The sequence below is a fragment of the Aquila chrysaetos genome, chromosome 1, assembly GCF_900496995.4.
Source record: "Aquila chrysaetos chrysaetos chromosome 1, bAquChr1.4, whole genome shotgun sequence".
NCBI lineage: Eukaryota > Metazoa > Chordata > Aves > Accipitriformes > Accipitridae > Aquila > Aquila chrysaetos.
Genome location: NC_044004.1, coordinates 64,731,960 through 64,759,116, shown reverse-complemented (window position 1 = coordinate 64,759,116; position 27,157 = coordinate 64,731,960). Strand labels below are relative to the sequence as shown.

Sequence of the window (27,157 nt, the reverse complement as noted above, 5' to 3'; positions counted from 1 at the left end):
AGTTACAAGACAGCATAGAGAGCATTTTCGAGTACAACTGCCTGCCAGGAAAGCAACTGAAAGCATTTTATATAAATCAAGTGAGGAGAAAGCAAGCAGCCCACTGAAACTTAAACTTAGATTCATACATGAAAACTTCTTGCTCACACAAATCAGTGGGGATTTTAATTTCAAAATTATTTGTAATTTAAATGCAAATTGAAGAAACTGTTTACATATTTACTTCTCTTGTAATATATATATTAATTGAAGACAGATTTATATGCCTGTCAAGACAGAGGCAAAACAATCTATCCTCAAGTACACATTCACCTGCTGCCTGTCATAACTTGTCAGCTTTGAGACTACACTAGTGGGAAATTCTATTAAGAATTCATTGCCTTTACTTTCTTGCCAATTTTGCTTCCAGGACCTGATACAGCATCTAAGGATGCCCATGAAAATCTCTCCATCTGTTCAGGCTACTTCGTACTCAGTGGAGACTTTTTAATGGGATGATTCACCTTGGCAGGTAAGCTGCTGGAAGAGCCAAGACACACTAAGTTTTATACAGCTGATAATACATAGGATCAATCCCTCCTTTTCTTTCCAGCACACAGCATCATGGTTTTATTTTGGCTATCAAAAGACATGTTTCTCTGCCTCTGTCAGCTGGGCATTACTCACAACTCAGACTACAGAACAATAAAGTCAATATCAAAATCATAGTCAGCATCCTGCATTGGTTCTGCAAGCCTGATGACTTGATCATTTCAACTTGCTAAATTTAACATATCTCTGGAGTTTCCCTACTAGCTTCCCGAAAAGATTATTATCGCTCATGTTTGATTTCTGGACATGAAATAGTCACACAGGAAAAAATGACAATAATAAAGTCAAGAGTAGGGCTCTGCTGAGAAACATGCAGTGAGAAGCTGCCAGATAGATTAAAACTGAATTTCCCAGCTTGAAAGTCAAGCTTGGCTCAATTCTTTCAAGTCATCATACACACAACTACGGAACTTTGCATAATTTGTTAGTAAGTTAACTACATTGCTGGGATAAGTTTAAATTGAATTACACTAAGGCCAAACTCTCTCCTCACTTACAATGAAGAAAATGCAGGATGACTTCAATTCACTTAGACACTGTAAGTAAGTCTAAACACAAAACTTTCAACATTGAAGAAAAGCATCTCTATCTGAATGAGGCAGATTAAGTTGAGTAGGACAAATATGCACTATAACTACATATATCAGCAAATAGAGATGTGGCGAACAAGTGTATCTGGTGACAGAATACCATGTTCTTTGCTCACATGAGACATTGAATGAATTAGACAGACTTGATTATCCAATACAGAAACAAAAATAGAGCAGGAAAATATTGTTTGGCTTTTTTCAAAGTTATCTCAATGGATCCAACCACTCTTCTTCAGCCCACTCAAAATTACTGCCATGAAAAATACATAGAAATCCAAACTCTTCTTCAAAACATCATCCTAATGGACAGACCAGACAAATGAACAAACAACTGTGCTAAGGACATCGTACCTATTTTCCAAAAATATTTTTTTTTTCCCAATCAAAGAACTGTACTCCACAAAAAACACCACCTATAAAGCAGTAAGTCTTCTTGCCATGGGCTGCCAGAACTGCTAACAGGCACAAAAAGTGCAAACTTTCAGAGATGAATAGGGAGCAAAACACAGCTGTGACTGTGTGTGAGGGTACCTATTCACCATACCCACTGCATGTCAAGTCACTCTGCTAGCTCTGCTGCATATGTCTGCACGGACACCGGGAGCATCATTAACATGGGCTAAAGCTTAGACCATCCCAGGAAAACTTGGAAAGTTCGGCTTGCTTAACAGCAACGGGAGAGGCTGACTGGGGCGTACAATAGGCTGCCATCGAAAAGCGGATTAGCAGGGTGACAATAGGAGCGAGCATTAAGGTGCCCTTGCTGAGGGTGGGTAACTTCCCAGCCTTACCTGGGTAGGGCTGCCCTAAAACAGCTCCCCACAACCACTGTGGCCACAAAAGCGGGAGGCTGCAGAGGGCAGCACTGCCACACACTTGGCTTGCATTACCCAGCACAGTACATCATAGGCAATAAAAATGAAACATTAACTTCATTAACCTCATGGTTGCATGGATCATAAAATTTCCTTGATTTTAAGGTCTTCCTGAAAACCAGTGGACTCTCAATGGTATCAGACTTTGTACATGCTGACACTGTAACTGGCCCTTGACAATGAAAGATGGGGCAACACCCTTTCCAGTCCTGCCCGTGTGCCCCCATGGCGAGACCTTCAGGAGCAAGATTTTTTGTGAGGCTGCATGAAGACTTTGGTCAATAAGACCCGGGTGATTTGCAAACGGTAACTGGGATGTGGAGTGGCAAGGACAGGACTGACATTGCAAACTCTGAGACCACAGCGACGGTAGAAACACAACTAGCTCTAAGGCAGGAAGATGTACGAGAGAGGAAGCAAAGGCTCATCAGGGGTGAAAATGGGATTGCAATTCTTTCCCTTAGCAGAACAAAGAGAGAGCTGGAAAAAGCCACCGAGTACAGGAACAGCCAAAGGCCTGGCTACTATACCACTGCACGCTGCCACAGGATACAAAATCTGAAGTAAATTGGAAGCAGCAGCAAACAAGTGGTGCCCTCAGCTAATTGCCTGGCACCATATCAGGGCAGAGTTCAGCCTGTTTACAAGGTCTTTACATTCAAGAGGTCTTTATATACTACTTCATCACCCACCTCAGCAGAAGGAATAAATGGATTTGGAGAAGCTGATCTGTGAGTATTTAGATCAATTTTAAGCATAGACAAACTATTCAGTAGGCCTGTTTAGTGGCAGAAATTAGGAGAGGAGTTCTTTGTCACGCTGCAGAACAAAATATTGCTGTGGAGCACAGATAGAGGTCAGGCATCACTGCCTCAGATGCACAAAAATCCAGATTAGATTTAAACCTCATTTTTTTTAAGAGCTGGCCAAGATTAATCACTTAAGTATATAAATTAGCAAAACAACCACTAAAAGAACTGCCACACACTCCACGTAACATTGATCTTACCATCAATTCACAGAAAGCAATTTTCACATTATTGTTAGAGGGAACATGAATTCTGTACAAAACCTTGGTATTTTTCTTTGCAGCATGTTACACCACTGAAGGAGGAAAGGGCAAGATAAAAAGCTCAGTGCAGTATTTAATCTTTACTTATTCCTTCAGAAACAAAAGCAGGTTAAGTACAACAGACCTCCAAGCATGTACTCCAGCTACATCGAGGCTGAAATTGTCCAAATGCTTTTGGTAGAGATTTTAGTTGGACACTGAACTGCATTAACTACCTGCTTTAGAAAATAAAAACAACTTTTGATATATTAAAAAAAGCCATAATCAAAAAACATCAAGTAACAGGGATGGTGACCAATTAAAATGACAGTTTTAAGTTCAAATTCACATAACTCAGTAGCATTACGCTTGTCTCAGTTTTACTTATAGACTAAGAAGCGCAAAACACCTTAGAAAAAGCATTATGCATTACTGCCTCTATTTCAGATGCAGGGACTCAGCCAAGGGCTAACACTGTTTGAGGGGGTGTCACATGTGCCATCCAGCACTAGTAACTACTAATGTGCATCTCTGCATGACAGATTATATATCTTTTCACACAGCAATTTAATCTGTGGAGTTACGGTGTCACCAGTCAGACATTTAATTACTATGGAATAAAAGCCTTATTAAATCTCTTCCCCAGTCTTTGTTGGCACAAGGCAACTTATGAACGTGAACGAATCTTCAGGGCATTTCCAGAGGAGTATTCTCTGTCTATTTATTTTAAATAACATGTTGATATGTAGTTGATGCTGTTAAAACAAAAAAGGAATTAAAAGAGAGCTGATGCATTAAAAAAACAGCTGCAGATCCAACAGTACTTAATGGTACTGAGAACGTAAACCTCAGTTATCCCAGCTCCGGTGTTGACACTCTCTGCCAAATATATCTGAATTATGGTTTTATCACTGAGGTACGTAGGAGCCCCAGAGATCAAAAACACTTTCAAGTGGAAAATGACTTTCACATTTTTCTTCTCCCATCATCTGCATGTGTGGACAAAGCTGTACTCAAAACACAATAAATCAACATATACACATACACCTATTACAGCACCTTATTTAAGAGAGCCCACTTCTCCGCAAATCTATGTGGCTTTAAAAAGACTGACATGTAAAAAGCCTTTGGGGATTCTTTAAATGGGTTTTAGTGCACTGAATTCTAACTCACCTTTGACAAGGCTTTTAAATGACAATCCCAAACATGCATTTGGAGTCAACAGAGCAATTATAGCATTTTAAATAAAGGCTGGTTAGGTATCACAAAAATTTATGAAGATTAATAATAGGGAACCACAATAAATGGATTTGCAATAATTTGTGGCAAAATCCTGCTCTTCGATCCACATGGATTGCCTCTAGAGAAACACAGACAGAACCTCTGGAGGGAGGACATACTTGTCTATGGGCCCAGCTCCTGCCATAATGACAACTTTCTAAAGTAGCATCCTGGGCTCTCCTATGTGCCCACGCTGATGATCTCTTGCCACTTTCCAGGAAGAACCACCGAGTGCTATAATTGTGTGTGGTGCACTATTTTACATATTCACAATACATTTTTATTTTTAATTGAAGCAGAATTATGTGAGACACACCTCGATGCCTTTTTTTGAATCACAAGGCAGCACAGATATACAAAAAAATGAGATAAATGTTTACATTTCAGTAATCACAGAAAATACTGTATTTGGCAAGTAATCCATTACTTGTATTGCACTATAATTGAACTTCTAGGTTCTTTATTACTTTCAAGTTACACTCATGCTGTAATAATATTTCATAAACATAAACTGTAAGGTAATTATGCATATAATTCCAGGAAAGCAAAATTACAGTTATCTGGAATGTGCCAAAACATATCCCTAACTATTCCCATTCCCCATTATTTCTGTACCAAGCACAGCAGTGGGAGAGGGAGAGACAGCAAGGAAAGCCTCACTTTAACACTTGTAGCTAATTACCACCTGCAGTGTACCTGGCAATACATATCAAACAGAAAAATAGACGTCCAATAAACAGAAGGGGAAAAATTTTGGAACAGCTAAAAATTGCAATGGTTTCAAATATCCATCACTGCCAAAGCTATGACCCTTCTATCAGCATCGTCCAAAATGGAACAGATGGAAGCTAAACGCACTTTTATCCATCACAGGCCCATAACAATCTACAGGCTGCCCTCCTTGCCTAGATTGTCTTTCAGCATTTCGGAAGTGCTCCTCTGCAATATTGGAAATGGAAAGATAGCATGTACATGCATGAACGCCTTCCACGAACAAGTTTTATACTATGACTATTCTTTTGCCTTTACCGTAGCTTAACTTGACTTTCCATTGATAAGGAAATAACAAGGGTATGGCCCAAATTATTTCATGGTCCCCTGATATAAGCACTCCCCTTTATATGCCTTTTTGGTAGCCCACTGTTTAATTCCATTATTCATTCTCCTTAGCTCCAACCATTATTGTCTCTCATACCTTGATTTCACTGTTTGGCTTGCCTGCTGCTAAAAGTACACTCTCCCACCTCTGTGCCATTTTGTTCCCACAGCTGAGATGTTAGTATTTTGTTCTCTGAGCAAAGATGTACCTGGTGGTTTAGGCAGTTTATCTGAAGTTTTTCCTTAAGGCCCTGCTCTCTTCTTCTCTGTCCCTAGAAAATGAGGTCCACACTCAGATGACAGTAAGGCATGAAGCTGCAGGTGCCCTGTCCTTCTGAAGGAAACCAGCCCCTGGTATAGCTAATCTTGTTTGGGGATGTTTATCCAAGTTCAGCAAGGTCTCCTCTGAGCCAGCTCATTCTCTCATCAGCCTGTGTAAACCTCCTGTTATTACCCCTCTAACATTACTAAGAGCTTTAATGGTGTTATTGTCCTTGACAGGCACATTATTCCGCCACAGTTTGGGAGCCCCTTGCTGGCCCCATGGGCAAGCAGGACCCACTCACTCCTGGTGAAGCATGTCCTTTCGCGGCAGGAGCAGAGGCATGCAGTGTCCGAGGCACCCCCCAATCCCTCTCCCCCAGCACTCATGCCATTGCAGCATGCACGGCACAGAGGCGGTTGCTATTTTACCACCACAGCCCTCCCGCTCCTATCTCTTGCCGAAGACAGCAGCCCAGTGGGCACGCTGCCAGCTCCTTCCGCCAAGGTCGAGGACAATAACACGCTCTGTGCTCTCACAGCCGAGTCGTGCCAAATGGTAGCAGATGGCGTCTTCCTCCCAGACCCTGTAGCTGCGGCGCTGCGGTTGGCAAGCCACAAAGATCACCCTTCCCTGGGTGTTTTCCTTCTCCCTCCTCCATGTTGGCATACAGCAGACTGGCTGACGAGGCTGTCACATTTTCCGTAACTGCCCTGAAAGAAGCCCTTTGCAGAGCGGATCCTCCTGCCGGCCTTGGCTCCACACAGCCAGCGCACGGACAAAAGGGCAGGCTGCCCCCGGACATGTACCGCCTGCAATGCACACCACGGAGCAGGAACATTGGCTACCGGGTACAGCTTGTTTCAACCCAGAGCAGTAGCCCTTCTCCTCCCACAGGAGACACTGTTTGGTCTGCAGCACGAGTCAACAGAATACCATCAAGCACTGCTCCTTGACATTATTCCTTCATTAAGCATCATCTAAACTGTAGACCAGCTTCATTAAGATCTGACAGTCAACCTTGCACTTGTATTTTGAAGCTCTCTCTTCACAAACATACATCAATCACATGTTCCTCCTTGTTATTTCTTCCAGAAAATAAAAGCTAACCTCTCACTGAAGTTATGAATATAGCAGAGATCTGAAATACAGCATGGAAGATCAAGATTTCACAACCAGTTTTGCCCATTAGCTTTATAAAAGATACACAATTTAATTAGCAGAGATTTCCATCTCCACAGGCAGCAGTACAAGCTACGACTCCATAAGAAGAGATGAGACAATGTTACCCTGGGCAAAGACATTCACATCCCACAGAAAGGTTTTTCTTCCCTGTCAAAGGGAAGGAGTCAGCCTAACGCAACTTTTACCATGCTGAGTAACAAATCAGCACCATGTACTAGTACATGATGTAACCGTGAAACTGGCAGATAGGAGGTAGAAATTCTGCTTTTCAGCCTTAAATTTGACACCTGTGCTGAAGAAGCAAAAACAAGCAAGGTCCTCGCATTCACCATGGGCTTAAAAAGTTTGGTCCCACTCTTCTAATAATGCAAGGCTGAAAAAGAAGAAAGATGACACTTTATTTTTAATAAGGATCAATGTTCCCCTAGCAACAGTAATGGAAAAGGGGGAAGATGAAAGAGCCTGCAGAAGGACTGGATGAAGAGCAAAGGACTTGTGAGCCTCTTACCGCCACAGCCAACAGGGTGGAGGATTAGGTCAAGCAGCAACACCCCAAGCACATGAGAAAACATGAAGCACAACTACCTTAAGATCTCTAACCTTTAGGAAAATAATCCAATTTCTACTCAGTTGACCTAGGCACTAGGAAGTACCATATTTTGAGGATGTTTGGCTAAACCATCCTCTAATCCAAATGGAGCTTGCATTTCTGACTACTTTCAGAGATGAGAGGGTTTCACAAACTCACTGCCTGCATACTTTTGCTTCCCCCATTGGGGGCACAAGTTCTTTGGTGCACCAAGGAGGTGAGCTCTGCCTTCAGACTCAGCCACCGGCTTTCCAGACAGCTTCAGGCAAGTCACCTACTCTCTGTCCTTCCTGCCATTTTAGGTAGGATACCACCAGCTACTTGACAGAGGAGGTATATGCGTTTTAATTGATTTACTTTTCGCATCTGCAGAGGTTCTTGCTGAAAATGGCAACGAGCATGGGAATTTCATTATTATTGTTATTGCTGAAGACCAGCAGACATCTGTACTACAGAACACCCCAGCTGATAACGATATCTTGAATGCCTATACTTTGGAGCATCCTGCCATAATATTTCTGTTGCACTTCTTCCTACAATGCTATTTTCATTACTTAGTGTAATCAAGTACAGATCATCTTTTAACAACTGAAATACAGAAAGTGCACACAAGCAACTGTAATAAAAACATTATGATCTTATCATAAAACTTTGTATGTTGACTAAAGCTGATGGATCCTCAATTCTGTGAGCAGAGGTAGACAGCAAAGTAATCATTATCACAATTCATCAAAATAACATCAGCAATGTGGATATTTAGGAAAATCTATTCTCAAAAAGCTTGAGTTACCACTGCCTCTGCTTTTTCCCAGTACTGTGTCTTTCCACTTCACAGAATTTGTTTGGGAATCTAAGTTTCAAGCTGTGCTTCATGATCTGCCAAGGATACTGCTGACAGGAAACAAGCTAAAAACTGAAGCCCTGAACAGGGTATCCAACACAGAAGTGCATCTATTACTTCACTAGACTTTTTGATGTCGCCACTAGAGGGACATACATGAAGCTAAAAAAATTAAGCTAGTAGCTGTCAAAGATGCTGTTCAGACTACTTTTGTAGTTAAGAAGATAAAAGGCATTTTGTTTCTTTTGAGACAAAGTTTTTATGTACGCACCAGAGAATGCCAAAAGTACCAACACACACGATTTTGTATTGGCAAACAAAATGGTGTGTTCACAGCATACAGTTAATGGACATAAACACAGACATTGCTGAAGACCTATTGTAGCTTCACAACTCATTCAAGCCATACAGTTGGGGTGTGATTTATCTTCAGCCCCACAAAGTCTGCGCTATCAAAGCTCAGGAAATTCCTTCACAGCATAACAGAACAATGGGAAAAGCCAATATTGCTCCTTCCTCCCGCATTTGGTCCCCAAATCACTATAAAAAATTGTTAGAGCAACAAGCTCTCATTTGTGTTACTTTCTTCACTTCCCACGGACCACCTGGCTTCATGGGAACTACCTCTGCATGTCTGGCACTACATAAGCCATTTGCCAACATTGATATTGATCGTCAAGCTCCAGTGCCAGCTGCAGGGCCGAGACAGAGAAAAAAAAAAAATCTCATCGTTCCTGTGATTACAACTGGTGGCATTTAAAATAGGGTAGGAATAAACCATGTCCTCAAATGTAATTTTCATGACGTGAGCTACATCCTCACTAAGAGCAAATCTGGTGTACACGTACACCGATGGTGGAAGACATTCACCACAAACTCAACCTCTAAGTTTGCTTTTATGCCACCTAAGTTTTTAAAGATGCCATCGCCATTATGTCCCAAAGTCTTGTATGTAGCAGATGACCTCCAGAATGACACCAGTGGGTCACACAGAGAAGCTTGTCCAAATGAATGATATTGCTAACTTAACCTATGGAGCAAACACAAATCAGATCACATGCACCACGTGTTAAGCAGGGCCAATAAAAGCAGTCTACTTCTAAATTAAAAGATGCAGTGAAAAATAACTTTCTAACTTCAGCTTTATATATCATGCTTGAGTAATGGCAAAGGCAGGCAAAGAAAATGCACTCATTCAAAATTTTTATAGAGTCTGCGCAGTCTTCTGCCACATGAAGTTAATGCCACTGAGAACAGATGATTGAAAAGTAAGTGGAATTGCTTTACAGGATAGAAAATGAAAGCTACAAGTGTGCTGGAGTTTTCAGAAGTGCAAAATAGACCATAACTAGGAAACAGCATTCAGAAAGCAGGCAATATTACTACTACTTCTAATATAAATATGCACACTTTTAACCTATAATCTACTTGTTCACAAAACCAGAAGGGATTCAAGGGTTTATATATGAAAATTTGTGATGGCTTATGTTTCAGTAACTTCAGAGTTACACAGCTGAGCCATATGAGTGAGGATAATTTGTCTACTCTGCACATGCCGCAAACCCCAGAGAAGATATTTAGAAAGGGCTCTTTTTTTATTTTTTTTTTAAATAGTTCTTGCACCTAGATTTAATTTCTTCAGCTTTAAAAGCAGGTGGCCTAAACTGCTATAATTTCTATCAGATTAATTTTAGGCTGAAAAAATATATCTATGAAAGAGTATTTCTATAATTAAAGAGATGATGTTTAAATCAGCTATTGCAGGCTCTTCTGTGCTAGATACAAGTACTGGAGTTCTACCAGAAAAGGGACTGCATCTTCTGAATGGGAAAAGGTGCCCCATCTCCCCTTGCAGGATAAACAGGACATTTTCTGGTAGTTCTTTAGTAGCCCAAGACTGAGTCATACCAATCTTGAGCTTTAAACAGATGTGATATCATGAGGGGATCTTCCATATAAAGGAGAGGAGGCAAAACTACTCATCACTCTGCAAGTACATGTCACAATCCTGGTCTTGCCCCTCTCCCCTAAACCCCCAGTAAAAAAGTTATAAAAACTTCTTGCTGGCTATCACTAGTTCACATTTACACTTCCATAACATCATTAATTTGCAAGGTTTGTACCTCTCACAAGGATGCAGGTATCATCTCAATTAAACATGTATGGACATGAGGGCACAGAGAGGTGGTACTTAGTCCAATGTCACAGAAGGAGTCACTGCTGGAACTGGAAAAAAAAGCAGGTATCTTGAACTTGGTGCCTTCCCCCGGTGTTGTTCAGTAGCCAGGACAACAAAGGCATAAAAAACATGGTTAAGAGGGATATTACATGCATTGACCTGTAGGGAACTGAGCTTGAAATTAGCAGATTTTATGGTGCCAGCACAACAGCTTGATGGCATGACCTGCCATCTTATTTCTCAGGGATGTAGGACTGGGGATGATTTGGGTTTTGCTTTTCTAAAAACTATGAAGGAGGCAAACCTTTTATGGGCACGTCAGATATTTGCACATCACGAGAGCTGCTGCTTGAGACAGAAAGGAGTTCATTCCCGCTGAGCCCTCACCATTAACCTTGTGAGAAACAAGCAGCAAAGCTTCAGCCAGCTTCATTTCTCTGGCTCACTGACTCCATGCATTTCCAAGGGTGACTTAAAAAAAACCCAACAGTTTAGAGTTGTTACAGCTTCCTTTGAAGGACAAGAACGAGACAGAGCTTGCCAGTGTATCCACATGCAGAGAGGTGGCTCCCTACCAAATACTTTTTTGAGAAATCACTCTGTTAATAAGGATGGCAATGTGTTCAGGAGATCTTCAATAGGAAACAAGCAGTGCTCAAAGCTGCTTTAGCACAATATAGCATTACATAAAGATACCTATGTCCAGTAAGGCTGGTGCCCATTTGATTAAACAGCCTGCCTGCTCCCTCCAGAAGATATCAGAGGTACAATTAGTTCAGTTGGCAGTATAAGCAATGCCTTTGAGGTCCTGTGCTCCTGACAACTAATGAAGAGGCACTGCTGGCTGTCAGCGCGTGCGGGGGAAGGCATTCATCTTTGTGGCAGCACCAATTAAATCCACCGGGGTCACACCAGGAGGAGATGGGAATTCAGTGCAGGGAACAAATCAAAGCAGCTGACTGGTTTAACACTTCATTTTTGGGTTTTATATCATGAAGAAAAGGGAATCAATTTTTGTGCTAGCCATGCAGATGGTGAAGGGAATACAGAGCATCTGCACGACAGCAAAGGTAGAGAGAGTACCTCAGTGCTCAGGTGTGTGCACGTGTGAGCTATGGAAAAGCATGTTTTGCAGCAGGGCAGGAAACCTCTCAATACACAATTTTCTCCTAAACTCAAGAGAAGGGAATTTGCTTAGTGCATTGTGTTCCTAACGCTCTGCTAAGCCTTCAAGGAAAGCTACATGTGGGCGTATCCTCACCTTGGACATGGAAATTACACCTGAGAAGATAAGGCAGAGAGCTCTTGTCCCTTATTTCTCACAAGGCTACATCTTTACAGAAAACAAACAGTTCTAATTCAAAACAACAGAGTTCAAAACCTTCTAAAACATTTCCATCCCCAAGACATCACGTTGAATTATACCAGTCACAGTCAAACATGTCAGCTAATTATCTGCCCTGTTCGGTGCCTCACTGCAGAGTCCAGCCTTTCCCATCCCACAGAAGTCCTGCTGTCATATGACTTCTAGGACTGCAAAGTATTGATATCAGAAGAGAAGAATATTGAACTAGAAGCTACAGTGAGTATCTGGTATCCAACCTGTTAAGGTTCATGGGAGCACTATGAAGAAAACTGCTTGTTTAGCCAAAAAAGATTTATCTGTAATTCCTGTTTTGCCTTACTTGTGTGCCTTAGGGAAAAAAATGCAAGTGAACTTACCAAATCCATGTTTTCCAGGCCTTCATGGACCCTTAATTAAAAATGCGGCCAATCAGTAGGTGACAAGAATTATCACCTTATGCGGCCTTCCCATTTCAGATGTTTGAGAACTCATGGCGAAACTCTCGAAGGGCTTAATCTGCTAAGCACTATGTATCAACAAGGAACTGGAGAGTTTTTAATAACTTTACAATACACTGGCAGCCATTTATCTTCTCAAACCTCACAACACACTTGTGGAAGCTGAAGGGCCTGTTTACCAACAGTGAAATCAGCGTGACATGCACATACGCAAAACAGATCCCTCCTGACTCACCTGATATGGGTGCGCAGACCTAAGCAAATCTAAGCTGACTTAAATATAAGATAGCTGTCCTGCAGAAACGCAGTAACATTGTCCTTTGGAACTAAAAAATTCATTAAGCTTTGAGGAGTGAAAGACTATTGCAGCAGTAGAAGCAAAATAGTTTATTATCCAACCTTTTATGTAAAGGAAGCTTAAACACGCCCCCCCCCCCCCCCCCCCCCCCCCCCGAAATCCACTTCATGATCCCTACCAGAACAGTTAATCTGCAGGAAACTTCATTTGCCATATGGTATGCAATTAAAGACATAAAGAAATAAAGAAAAAGGCCTGTGGACACCTCTTTTTTTTCTGACTACTGAAAAAATAATTTTAACAGTTTCAAAATTCTGGGAATTAATATTTCAATCCCTTGCAGAGATTCTCTAATAAAGCCACAGGCTTTTGGGAAATGCTCTGTAGTCAAAGACTTCACAAGTCCACAAAGTCAGCCTAGAAACCTGATGAAATACTACTCACTGTTCTGAGAAAGCACAGCATAAGAATTTCATGCCAGAAAAATGAGATTCAAACATGCTGTGAACAGCAACAACTCAAGTCCTTCAAAATAATACAAAAATACTTTGTAGGGCACTCTCCACAACAGTATTGGGGAGCACTTTCCTAACATCAATTTGTAAAACCTACTGCAGATTTCTAAATTACCTGAAAATAATTCCTACAAGAAAAGCTGTGATGCAAAAGCAGCCAAAATTTTGAACAATATCATAGAAGTAAAGACTGCCAGAGTATCAAAACTAAGCCCTGAGACAGACTCACACATGGCAGTCCAGTGAAACCACTTTCGTTTCACATCCTTTCCAGCTGAAGCATTTGGGAAGGTAGCTTAAGTATTTTAAGTACATGTCCTATTTTGATTTATATCCTGTACTTCTACTTGAAAAAACAGAAGTAAGTTGTCTCATTGCAGCAATTCGTTTGGCCCGTTTTCGATTAGTACCAGAAAGGGAACCAACGCTTCTGTTGCATAGCATCACTGAGAAACTGCTTTCTGAAAAGATGTATGTACAGAAAAATTGTGCAGAGAGAGAGCTCATCTAAATCAGAATAAAAATGGTGCAATTCTCCTCAGCAATATATTTGGGCTTGTTCTCTCGTCTACAGCTCTCAAACCTGACAAACTGACCTTAAACAAATGAAAGTGTACAGTGGTGAAGGTAATTCCTGTCTTCTGCAGTCTTCACCATCCACAACTCAAAAAAGGTCTCGTGTTCCCTGATGGGAAGGGAGATAACCCAGGAGCCATACACACAAGAAATCAGCAGGCATGCAAGTGCAGAAAAAAGCAGCAGCAGAGACTACAAGTAACCTCCCTGAAATATTACATTTATTTCCTAACAGTCTCAATAACCCCTAAGAATGAAACCATGCCTTACGCTGCAGACACATAACCTGGGGCTGCACTGAGAATACTTTTAGAGGAATGAACAGACTTTGGTAAATCAGTACTACCAATGCACATGCTGGACTATGATACTCTGCCAATAGTGAAAAATACAGCACACACATACAAAGTTTACAAGCAAAAGATTCCAAAAGGAATATCGAAGATCAACATTTGGAAATGTATGGTTTAGTTTAAACAGTACTAATTAAATATTAACACTCATGCAACTGAACAACTCATCAGAGAAATCTTTGGGATATTTGTCTCTCTAGGGAACTCAGAACAGAGCATGCAAATAGATCACATGCTAGAAAACATGGTCCTGAAAGTAAGCTTGTCTTCAGTGCTGTTTTCTCATTAAATTTGCATGTAATACAGGACAGGGAGTGAAGAAATACATGACTTGATAACATATTCAAATAGTGAAATACCATTGGAGTGGTGATCTGGTTCTTACCCATGAGGCCAAGCTGTAAAATTCATTATCACTCTCATAGAGCAGGACATCAGCCACCACATAAGGATCTCAAATAACAGCAACTGGGGAGGTAGCAGTATGAGCGGTTTAGTTTCCAGGATCAAAGTCCAGTCAGCGATGAAGCACATTCCTTCACCCATTCAATAACCATCATCTCTTCTAGACAATTACCTACATAGTCCGAGATTATTTTGAACTGATGGTGCTTCCTGAGTGCATCATGACATGAGGATTCAAGTCCTGGGAGATCCTACAACCATCTGGACATCCCTGGGAAAGCCCCAGGCTCCTACCGCAAGGCTTTCCGTACTGCCCTCGCTCAAAATGCCTTCAGGCAGCAACCCTTGGAAAGTCCAGGGGACTCCAAAAAAGATGCTCAAGCCTTGTGTGAAAAACAATGGATGAGTCTGAGCTTCCCACATCTCTGTGCTCAGCTCCTCCTGGTGCAAATGGGGTGCAGCAACTCAACTTAAGCAGGAATCAAGTCCCCCATCTGCAAACCACCCCACATGCAAACTATGGTGCTTTTCATATGCCTCTGTTCTGCATCTCCGTACCTAGGAGTGACACCTAGTTCACTGAAACACAGCTAGGTCACCCGATTCAGTTCTGTGTGAACATAAACGCTTTCCCCCATTACACCTGCATACCAAGATAAAAACCTCAGGTTTCCTTTAGAAAGTAACAAATACACAGAATGAGATCTTATCTTCTAAATAAAACTAGTAACAATCAGCCAATAAAACACAATCACTTGAACAAACCTAATCACACAACTTTGCTATATGTGCATATTTCCCATTAAAAAGGTATAAATTTAAGCTCTCTTCTGGTTTCTGTTGAGTATGAAGCATCCTTCCAAGTGCAAGAGAAGCTGCTAATAACCACAGACATCACTAGTCACCTCATGGTCACACTGACTCCAGTACAGAAAACTCCTGCACAGAAGTGTGGCATGGGCCTTGTACTGTACAGGAGACAGTTTCACTCCTGCACTTTAACTGCGTCAGCACAGCAAAAGAAAAAAAAAAGAGCAATTTTAAGTATTAAAACATGTCATGTGTTAAGGAATGAACAGAATGTTTTCAAAATGCAAATTAAAGGCATCTGTATTTTAATTACAGAATCAAAACTGCAAGATACTTGTCTCCACACACATTTCTTTCACTCATCTTCAGAGACGGCTGTGTACAGAGAATTAGTTTCATAGTATAAACCTACTCCCACATACATTCCCAAAATAATTTGCATGTATTACCAATAAACAAACACACACACAAGTTTTCAGGCCGCCCACAGACATGATAGACAAAAAGAGGACTTGTCACTATTGCCTTTGGGATTATAATTAAACTTATTTCAACCTTTAATACAGGGAAAACAGAATCCAAGAGCAGCGTGAGCTTCAGCACCATACGTTTAACACACCGTTCATTCAAACTGACAAAATAAAAAAATGCCTGCAAATAGATCCTGTTGCTATGCAGCTGTTTTCTCATATGAAAGCTAACAAAGACTAAACAGAACCTTGGCTACAATGTATTTTTTCTCTATTACACTCAATGAGTTTTGTTGCTGCCAGCCTACAAACCCAACTTTTATACTGAGTCACTGAGAGGATACAGATGACAAACAGCTCCATCACAAAAAGCTGGCAATACTTGCCTTGAGAAGCAACAGTGACACAATGATGGTGGCAAAGCTCACTTCATCTTTGCTTAACATACAGCTGACAATAGTTCTACAAGCACTGTGATGCCTCCACAGCCACCCTGAGTCTCAATTTTAATTTCATCCCCCAAAGACCAGTGCTGTGGCATGAATGTCCTATCCAATTTCCAAAAAACTTTTTTTGGTCATGAATCCTTAGCATAATACCTCACCAGGAAAACTGCTCCAGTATGAAGTCACTATAGCTGCATGCTTGTTAGCAAGGTGGGGGAAATAAATATACTGGTGCTATCCTAAACACGTTCACCCCCCCCCCCCCCCCGAATTAAAAACAAGCAAGCAAAACAAACCAAAAACCCCTCCCTGAGGCTCAGGAAGGCTCCAGATAAATATTGAATGCAGCTCAAAAATTAATTGCAAATTACTTTTAAACTTGACTGCATAGAAAGATGGCATAACAAGTATTTTTGGGAAATCGCGAGAGCAATCATGCTCTCCCATCAGCATTGCCCATCAGTTAAGCAGCTGGCACTCCCACTGTCAGCTATGCTGCCCAAGGCTTTTTAACTTGGGCATGAAGGATGACCCCAGGCTGAGGCTTGGCACATAAGGGCTCAGGCTGGAAGAAAATCGAGTGAGAGGTACCAACACTTTCAAAACCAACAATAAACAGTCAAATTACACGAGCAGAAGCAACACAGATGGTGGTTGAGACTTAACAGTGTACTAAAAACAGGGTGAAACATTGCATTTTCTGGAGGCTTTCTACAATTTAGACAACAGCCAGGTACTGTGGTAAAAGCATTCAAACTCAGCAGCAAAGTACAGTCTGACCTTCAGATGTGCTGTACACATCTCACAGGCATCAGTGGTATTTGGGATAGCATCATACACAGAAAATGACTGATCTCTGAGGAAGGTGCTTGAACATGGGCAGAAGGGCCTGCCTTCAAAATGTAAATGTTTGACTGTTCAAGCCTTATTCCATTACCATTTCCTACTATCCTGTTATCAGCCAGATTTCCTCCTGTTAGGGAAAATTACAAGCTGTAGCTGAGGGAGCTTTCTACAGCTCAGCTGTGGCAGGTCCCATGCAGGCAGTGACCCTCTGCTGCCATACAGCTGCCTGCATGGCTGCACAGAAAGGTTTTCGTGCCTGCACCACACACACATCTCGGGCCTACAGTTAAATATTCCACACTCGATGCCAAATTCACATAGACCAGAGGCATAAGCAGCACACCCAGGGTGAGCATTATCAGACAGATTAAGGTGTCATATGAATCGGGATACATGGAGCACCAGCTTCAGCAAAATCCTTCATATTGATGTCTTCACATGTCACGTGGCAGCAAAGGTGGCATTGCAGCCATTTTGAAATGGGAACACCCCTGTTTTGTGCACTTCCTCAGCAGTGCTTTGTAGTTTAACCTGCTGCTTCTCCCATGGTCACATCTATCAGGAGGAGAGATCATCACTGAAATCAGTGCCAGTCCACTTCTCTCTGCTCCTCTTATACCCGCCACCAGGGCACAGACTCTACTACAATAACAGCAACAGCTACAACTACAGAAGCTCAGCTTCTCTCTTTCCCATCTACAACATCCAGACAAAATACAGTTTTAATTTATGAAACGACTGATTGGAAGTCCCATTTTGCGTGGAAATTTTAGGTCAGAAAGCATTCTGTGTGCTCTGTGAGGAAAAAAAAAAGCAGCAGCACTTTTTCCAACTGAAACAACTCTCCTAATCTTCAATGGAAACAAGATTTTAGTCAAAGCCAGAATTGCAAGGTTAATAATAGGTTTCTTTCAACTTTTTGAACAGATGAAAAAGATACAGACCACAGTGAGAAACTTTTTAAAGTGTGATTGATTCAAGCTGGGGTGAGTGTTAAGCAAACCTCATAGATATCATGCTTGCTTTCTTTGCATACTAACCCCTTACTGCACATAGCTTTCATAACCAAATTCTTTGCCACGTATGAAAGCAAAAATAAAGCTGCACTGTGCTGAGCTGCATCTGCAAATTCCAGTGAGTGACCACTCTCCTTAGCTTTGAAATCTACTTCATATTTCTTACACTTCTACAATATATCAAAATCTCTGTGCATCAGTCAAGACAACTACATTTGTGCCTTGACACTGAGGTGGTTTAAGAGCAAGAACATGGAGGTGAGTTTCAATAAACATTATCCTCTATTTACCCTTTTAAATAGCCATAATGGAACAGTAAATTGAAAAGTAATATGGGGATTAACAGAATATATTGAATAAACATAGTGGGCTAACTGGATGTTGAAAAATAGAATCATTTTGGTTGGAAATGACCTTTAAGATCATCAAGTCCAACTGTTAATCTAACACTACAAAGTCCACCACTAAACCATGTCCCTAAGCGCCACATCTGCACGTCTTTTAAATACCTCCAGGGATGGTGACTCAACCACTTCCCTGAGCAGCCTGTTGCAATGCTTGACAACCCTTTCAGTGAAGAAATTTTTCCTAATATCCAATCTAAACCTCCCCTGCCGCAACTTGAGGCCATTTCCTCCATCCTATTGCTTGTTACTTTGGAAAAGAGACTGACACCCACCTCACTACAACCTCCTTTCAGGTAGCTGTAGAGAGTGATAAGGTCTCCCCTCAGCCTCCTTTTCTCCAGACTAAACAACCCCAGCTCCCTCAGCCACTCCTCATAAGACTTGTGCTCCAGGCTCCTCACCAGCTTTGTTGCTCTTTTTTGGACACGCTCCAGCACCTCCATGTCTTTCCTGTAGTGAGGGGCCCAAAACTGAACACAGTACTCGAGGTGCGGCCTCACCAGGGCTGAGTACAGGGGGACGATCACTTCCCTGCTCCTGCTGGCCACACTACTGCTGGTACAGGCCAGGATGCTGTTGGCCTTCTTGGCCACCTGTGCACACTGCCAGCTCACATTCAGCTGACTGTCAGCCAACACCTCCAGGTCCTTTTCTGCCAGGCAGCTTTCCAGCCACTCTTCCCCAACCCTGTAGTGTTGTATGGGGTTGTTGTCACCCAAGTGCAGGACCTGGCACTTAGCCTCATTGAATCTGTATTTACAACAATTTGGGTCTGACCATCCAGCCAGTTTTTTACCCAACTAAGAGTACATCCATTCAAGCCATGAGCAGCCAGTTTCTCTGGGAGAATGCTGTGGGAAATGGTATCGAAGGCTTTACTAAAGTCCAGGGAAACAATATCCACAGCCTTTCCCTTGTCCACTAAGCAGGTCACCTTGTCATAGAAGGAGATCAGGTTAGTCAAGCAGGACCTGCCCTTCACAAACCCCTGCTGACTGGGCCTGATCACCTGGTTGACCTGCATGTGCTGTGTGATGGCACTCAAGATGATTTGCTCCATAACCTTCCCTGGCACTGAGGTCAGACTGACAGGCCTGTAGTTCCCCACATCCTCCTTACGGCCCTTCTTGTAGATGGGCATCACATTTGCTAACCTCCAGTCAACTGGGACCTCCCTGGTTAGCCAGGACTGCTGATAAAGGATGGAAAGTGGCTTGGTGAGCACTTCCACCAGCTCCCTCAGTACCCTTGGGTGGATCCCATCCAGCCCCATAGACTTGTGTCTGTCTAAGTGGTATAGCAGGTCGCTAACCATTTCCTCTTGGACTATGGGGGCTTCATTCTGTTCCCTGCCTTCCAGCTCGGCGGGCTGGGTACCCCGAGGACAATTGGTCTTACTGTTAAAGACTGAAGCAAAGAAGGCATTAAGTACCTCACCCTTTTCCTCATCCTTTGTCACTATGCTTCCCACCTACATCCAATAAAGAACGGAGATTCTCCTTAGCCCTCCTTTTGTTGTGAATGTATTTATAGAAACTTCTTTTATTGCCTTTTACCACAGTAGCCAAATCAAGTTCTAGTTGGGCTTTAGCCCTTCTAATGTTCTCCTCGCATAACCTCACAACACCCTTATAGTCCTCCTGAATTACCTGCCCCTTCTTCCAAAGGTCATAAACTCTGTTTTTTCCCTGAGTTCCAGTCAGAGCTCTCCGTTCAGCCAGGCCAGTCGTCTTGCCCACCGGCCTGTCTTTCAGCACATGGGAACAGCCTGCTCCTGTGCCTTTAAGGTTTCCTTCTTGAAGAATGTCCAGCCTTCCTGGACTCCTTTGCCCTTCAGGGCTGCCACCCAAGGGACTCTGTCAACCAAGCCCCTAAACAGCCCAAAGTCTGCTCTCTGGAAGTCCAAGGTAGCAAAGAGAAGGCTAACAAATCACTTAAGCAATACACGCAGTCAGGAGTACCACTCAGTTGACAGGGTAATGTTCTTTAGACGAATCTAACCCTAGCTAAAAAAACACCCAATCAAAAAAAACCACAACTGAAAACAAGTTTAGGCCTTCAAAGCAGCAGTGCTTGCTGTAGTTACCATCTGTTTATCCAACCACAGTGACCAGGGAGCATTCTCAAGTGATGGTACTGACGTCATCACGCCCATGTGGGATACTGATAAGCTGTTGATGTTAAGTCATGGATTCCTTTGTTACCACAGGACACACTACTTTGTAGCATCCAATATAATGTAAAATAATTACCAAATACACTTGTACTGTCACTATGCCACTCAGTGGTACAGCTCCTTGCCATGAACAATCATGCTTTACATTGACAAATAAAAACCACATCTTTTTCCTAAGCTGCCCAGAAATGAATGAAAAAAATATGAATAAAAGTATTAAATTAACCTCCCCCCCCCCCTTAAATTGAATCATTAATCACCTTCAACTTCTGTTCTGGCAGAACAGACATGGCCATTTGTCACTGAGAACAAAACTGCAAAGACTTTTTACATGGAGTAGAATATCCTACCTGGAATAACTTCAAAAAGGAACTTTCCTGGACTTTCTTCATTGCAGGGATGCTCAATTACTCTGTTGCCAGGCAGAAAGATGGTACCCTGAAGAAAAAATAATACCAAACATGGGATTAAAACTGCTGCCATGCTTCTGATAGACAAACACTTCTTCTTTTTGGACTGGGGTATACGTGAATTTGTGGTGTTGTGCCTGGGCAGCTGACTTCCAAAGTGAGAATGAGGAGGGATTATCCCAAAAGCGAACATCATAGATCCCCTTAATTAATGCATTCAATAATGGCTTTAGGTTTTTTTCATCTCTTGGGTTTTTGATACTGTGAGAGACTGAAAGAGTTAATGTCTCAAACATTGTGGTGGGGCAAGTTCTGCTTAAAGACAAACCCTGCACAGCAAGGAGCCAAGGTGAAAAGCCCATCAGCTCAGACATCAGCAACAGGAGGGGGAGGGCGTGCTGGAGGGTGCGCAGCTCCCTGTTCTGATAAGCTGTTCTGATACAAAGATCAAACAATGGCCGTGTCAGCAGGGAAGGAGAAGTTACTCCACAAACGACCCCCAAGCCCAAAGGCTCACAAACTGTTCATTAACCTGAGGAGTTCGGGTGCCCGCCCGAAGGAGGGGCAAGGATGATAAAAGGACACAAACTGAAGCCCCGGCTGCGCAAGCCCACCGGGACTGGACCCGTCGGCTGACTGAACCAACGCTGGACCCAGGACCGGTGAAATCTTTCTCTCTTCCTTTTTCTCTCTCTGTCTTCTTCTCTCTTTCCTTTTCCTTTTCCACAATCCCTACACCTCATCCGTTTCAAGATACAAACCGTTGACCAAGTCTGAGACTAAGAGTGGATCCAGCCACCCCTAGGCTCTTCTCCGAGGAGGAGTCTGGAAAGCAAGGGGGTCTGCTCTGAACCTTGTGACTCAACGGGAGGGATCTCCTTATTCCCTGAATCGATGTATATGGATGGTTACACAGTTTACAGAAGTAGTCTTATGCCAATTCCTGTTGTGAGAAACCCTGCCACCTACCACCATGCCTCCCCAGTTCAGTTTGCTTCTGTCATGAATAAAATCTTTAACTGATCGTTTGGTGTCATTTCACCTTAATTTAGCCCGAGGGAATTTCGAATTAAACACAGACTCCCTGGTCTGTCCAGTCTGGGTCGTGACAGATACCATGCAGATTTTTGTACTAACCACGAGTACTAATTCCACTGTGCTGCAGGGAGAATTCAAGACTAAAAGAAAGGGTTAGTTTGACCCTATTGGTGAAAATTTATGAAGTGCATGTGTGAGGCAGATGAACTTACCAGCTACTCTTCTTGGCTAAAGCCAAAAGATATGCAGACAGAAGAGTAACCTGAATTTGTGGGGTGCATAGCCAGTTCCTGCCCTGTGCCCTCTCGCCGTACCATCCCAGGGAAGCAGCACAGGGAAAACATCCCACTTCCATCCACTGGCAGCACCAGCAGACCAGCACACTGCAAAGTCACAGCAGGCACAGCAAGAGTCCTATTCAAAGATGCATTTGCTGAAGGCAGATAGATGTCAGATAACCTCTGTGATGGGCACTGAACGCCTTTATCACAACTTTACTACCTTGAGAAGGCAGATAGGGAATTTTAGCTGTGTATATTTGGTAACACTGGTTACCAAAAACAACGCCTGCAACTCTCAAAATGTTTCTGGTGTTGTAGTGGAGTGTGGACATTAACTTATTCCCTGCCAACCCCCCCCCCCCCATCCCCCCGCCCTCTGCCTTGCTGTCACATGGGACAGATAGATCACCCCTTTCCTCTGAGAGCTCTTTTTTGATTTTCAGATATTACAGCTCCTCCTAGTACCATTTCCTCCTCAATTAGCAGGCAGTCCTTAATGAAATTATGCTGGGATGGCTGTCCAGGGTTAAGTTTTCAGAGCAGCATCCTAGGAATTGTATTAGGTACGAGCTCTCCATCACTGTTAATGGGAGATAATACCTACTTACCAATATTCTCCAATTACTGCATAACAGTAATCTAAATAGTAATAGTAATTACTATCTCCAAAGTAAACAAGTTATATAACTTACATGGCTTAAACATAGAGTATCTCGAGTTGGAAAGGCCCCATAAGGATCATTGAGTCCAACATAGAGCACCATTTTCCATAACAGCTTCACCAAACACTGCTTCTAAATATCTGTCAGACCCCTCAACTAAACAGCAGTGAAGATACCCCTGCACAGGAAAAACATCAATTCTGATATCCAGTATTTGTTGCTATGGCCTGTAACCTTCATTACGAGCAGAAGCATTTACAATTATTGGGAAGGCAAGACAAGCAGAATGCTATATTCTTCTCGCAAAGGAGACCTTACAAATCAACAGGAAAAAGTCATCTGAAGAAACAGGTAACAAATGTTTCCTAAAATCAGTATTTGTACCAGTTGATGTGAAGACTGAGCTCTACACTGACTTGTCAGTATATTGCTGTCTGCCAGCGGGTACAATGTGTCATGGGGAACCAAAGACAGGGTGCACAGATATTTTATCAGATCATACAAAATCACCTCCATTAAACACTATGATACTTTTTACTGAAAACAGATGAAACAGAATGGTGTTCTGCTGACGTGGTGTTAGTAGCAAGCAGTAGGAGTTGTGGGCAGCTTTCCCCACTCGCTGCATATTATATATGTATTATAAACATTAAGTGCCTTGGTCCAATAACTCTCCTATAAGCTATTTTCCTTCGTTCCTGCTACAAGCAGCAACTGTTAATAGTTGTCATACTCCAAAGCCTTCTGTGAAATACCTTATTAGGCAAGAATAGTATCACAAAGAAAAGATTATATGAACAGGAAAAGATAAGTCACAAAATAGCTCAACTTCTCATATAACAGCTGGAGAAAAAACCCAGCAAATATAAGGAATACATTTTTCTGAGAATTATGGGAGACTAGGAAACATTTTTAACTACATGTATTTTATGTCACATGTAATAGACCATTAAGACTGGTATAATTTTCTTGCCCACTTTAACTTTCAGCTTGAGCTGGTTTTACCTCAAAAAAGGTCCACCCAGCACACAGGATGAACAGATCAGAGTCTTCGTGCTGGAGTAAACTTCACTGGTTTGGGAGCTTGTGTCAGTGAAGGCACACAACATACTTAAGCTAATTATATGTCTTGCTATTCAATTAAACAAAAATACAAAACTAAGGAGACCTAGCCTACAGCACCATAAACTAAAATCAATTTACAAGACAGTAGATGAAAACTGCATTCAACTTTGCTGTCAACTCATTAGCAATAGGCACGCTGCAGTCTCATTACAATGTGATGCTTTCTGATTCTTTGATGTAAAACCCTTTTAGTGTTTACTTCAGTGAGCTGTCTTAATGACAGTTTTTGAGAACATAAGAACAAAACAGTCATAATATTTATAACCTTAGTGCCTTTATTTCATAGATGAAACTTATTTCTTCTACTAAAACGTGAAGCCTAAAGTCACACATGACAGCTAAGTTAATACAAAGGGAATCCAGACAGCAACACCATGCAGAATATTGCTGTGGTTTAAAAAGAAAACATGTCCACAAATAGTGATTTTATTTTATTGTCTATTTTCAGAACTATTATTGGCAACATCAGTGTGCATGGAGTACTTACATACATATATATATATATATATGGGGTTTTTTTTAAATAAGAAAATAGCTTTGTTTGTGCAACGTGCACCTGGACACCCCAGACTAGTGGGGAAAGCCTAAAAGTGATTGCAGCTCTTTCACTTCCCATTCTGTCTGCTTTCACACCCATCTGTCTGCCTTCACCATACAGCAACACTTCCCCTTCACTAAGTTTTGTATCTAGCCTTGGTACAGTTATGTAGATATCTGGAGTGTCCCTTTGCTTAGTTTCTCAGCAACTGGCAGTGTGTTTCACACGAGCAAGCTGACACCCATCTGTACTGTAACATAACCCCCGCAGCCCTTCATGTGGCACAGCCCTGGCTGGCAGGTATTCAATATGAGCAGGGGTACCCCAGTCCACACATCACTGCTGGTCCCCCTTCCTCAGTTGTCTTTCTGGGCAACATCTGGCCCATTCCTACAGCTTAGATAATCCAAAGAGTACGGACTATCAGAAAGTTGCAGAGGTTCAACAAGTTAAAGCTCTGTTTTTCCCCTTGAGTATCTAATTCCAGGGGGAAATAAGAGAAAACCAACTATATAGTCTTAGACACCCAACAAGACAGTAATTTGCACATAAAAGATGGAGGTGATTTCCAGAGGAAATACATGTTTTGACTTGGGTATCAGTGCATGTAAATGTTCCATAATCAGAAAACTTCACATTGCTTCATACCAAACTCTACAAATCATTCAAAACTATTTAAAAAAATCTCAACCCAAGACACAGATTGGACCAGATTAATCTTCTGAATTCAAAAAAGAAAGAAAAAAACATGGTGCCAGCAGGGAATAAGACATACACTCTATAGAAATACAGAAAAAAGGAGAGTGGGAGAAAAATGTGGCCCTGACCCAAGTCCCTCCTCGCTCCCACTGCCATTCTGTTCATGGGCTGTGCCTCCACTAGGTCAGCAGTGTTTTGTAGAGCTCCTGCTGCGGTAAGCCCCAGTTATTTTTCAATTTCCAATGCTTCTGTCCTTACCAGGGCAGTTCTGCTTCTCTAACTGAGCACTGAGGATGACTCACAGGATGCAGAAGTTTGAGTTGCTCAAAAAGTATTGACCTTTTCCCTAACCCAGTATCAAGCCCACTTTTCAAAGGAGCTTCTCACTCATATGGCTTTTACTACAGTACACTGTTGCTTCAAACCAAAGATCACCTAAACAGAAGAACAACAACAATTTTGTTAATATTAAAAACCTGTGAAGCCTTTTAAAATTAAAAACCTGTGAAGCCTTTAACTGAATTAAAATTACTACTTGGTTAATGAAGTGCCTGATAAAATACTGCAGTGCAGCAAGAATGACATAAATCTACTTTGGATTAGACTCACAGCATTACAGTCTTGCGCAGAGAGGTGTTTTATCCCACGCTGGTCCTCTGCAACACTTTCAGCACCATTCAGCAGATGAACTTCACAAGGAAGCATGGAAGAGGAGATAGGATGGCCACCACACCAGTCCTCCATGACAACCAGCTGACAGGTGGTATTTCTGTTTTGCACACTCTGTTACACTGAAGCAACCCTGTGCCGCTTTCTCTTTCTTTTTTCATTACTCTTCCCTAGGTACTCTTTCCCCAGCCTTGTTTGAACTTCATTTCCTGAAGCAGACTTATCATCTGTGTTCAAGAGATACCAAGTTTTCCCCCAAAAAAGCTTATGACACAAGGAACTCCCATGCCTTTAAGATGCTGACTGGCAACTACGAAGACAAATGCATGATTTTCAATACCTCCAGATGTATTTTACTCAAAAAAAGCATGTAGACACATGAGGAATTTAACTGCTTTCTTGACAAAATGATGTCTTCAGTATTTATTTTAATATAGTTCTCCAACACTTAACTGGTCTGCTTGCTTGCTTGTAGTTTGTCCTGCCACCCCTTAAAAAAGGTACTTGAGAAGTCCACAGTACCAGCAGTTATATAACATGTTCTTCTTGCCCTTCCAAACTTTAATGATTTATCAAAGCTCATTGAATTCTACTCTGGCTTTCAAGACAAGTGCTGCATTTACGTATCTGTTTTTCTTATTTCATGGGAAACTCTTCCCAGGAATTTTTTTCTGGTACTTTTGTATAGTTTCAGTTAACTTACAGGATCTTCACATAGTTTCTTCCTCTTTGTCTGTTGCTAGAGGTTGGTTAACCAGTTAACCACAACAACACAGAAGCGGCTGTGTTGGTTTGGCAGCAAAGGTTTCCAGGGTTTTATCCATGCCAGAGTGCAGCCCTGAACAAATGCAGCCCAGCTATTCATGCCTCTCTGCAAGAAGGCTCCCAAATCAGCTGGACTGCATCCCTCAGAGAAAAAAAAAAAAAGTCCTCAGAAATAGTGCTAAGAAGGTCTGCAGCCGCTATCAACTGCTGTTCCCCATGCCAAGACCTCTTGTTCCCTGGGTGGTGCCAGACTAAGCATCTCCACAGTTCTTAAAAAAGATTTGCTTAGAGAGGGAGAAAGGGTAAA

At 42.0% G+C, this 27,157-nt stretch overlaps 1 protein-coding gene across 6 annotated transcripts in view; it reads right to left on the bottom strand.

Moving 5' to 3' along the window:
- ARHGAP24 (Rho GTPase activating protein 24) overlaps positions 1–27,157 on the bottom strand; it is a 285,721-nt gene that overhangs the window by 125,185 nt on the left and 133,379 nt on the right. For all 6 annotated transcript variants that reach the window (XM_030010168.2, XM_030010158.2, XM_030010150.2 and 3 more), the window contains one exon: positions 21,014–21,101. In XM_030010168.2, the coding sequence (XP_029866028.1) occupies positions 21,014–21,101 (88 nt within the window). The remainder of the gene's footprint in view (positions 1–21,013; positions 21,102–27,157) is intronic.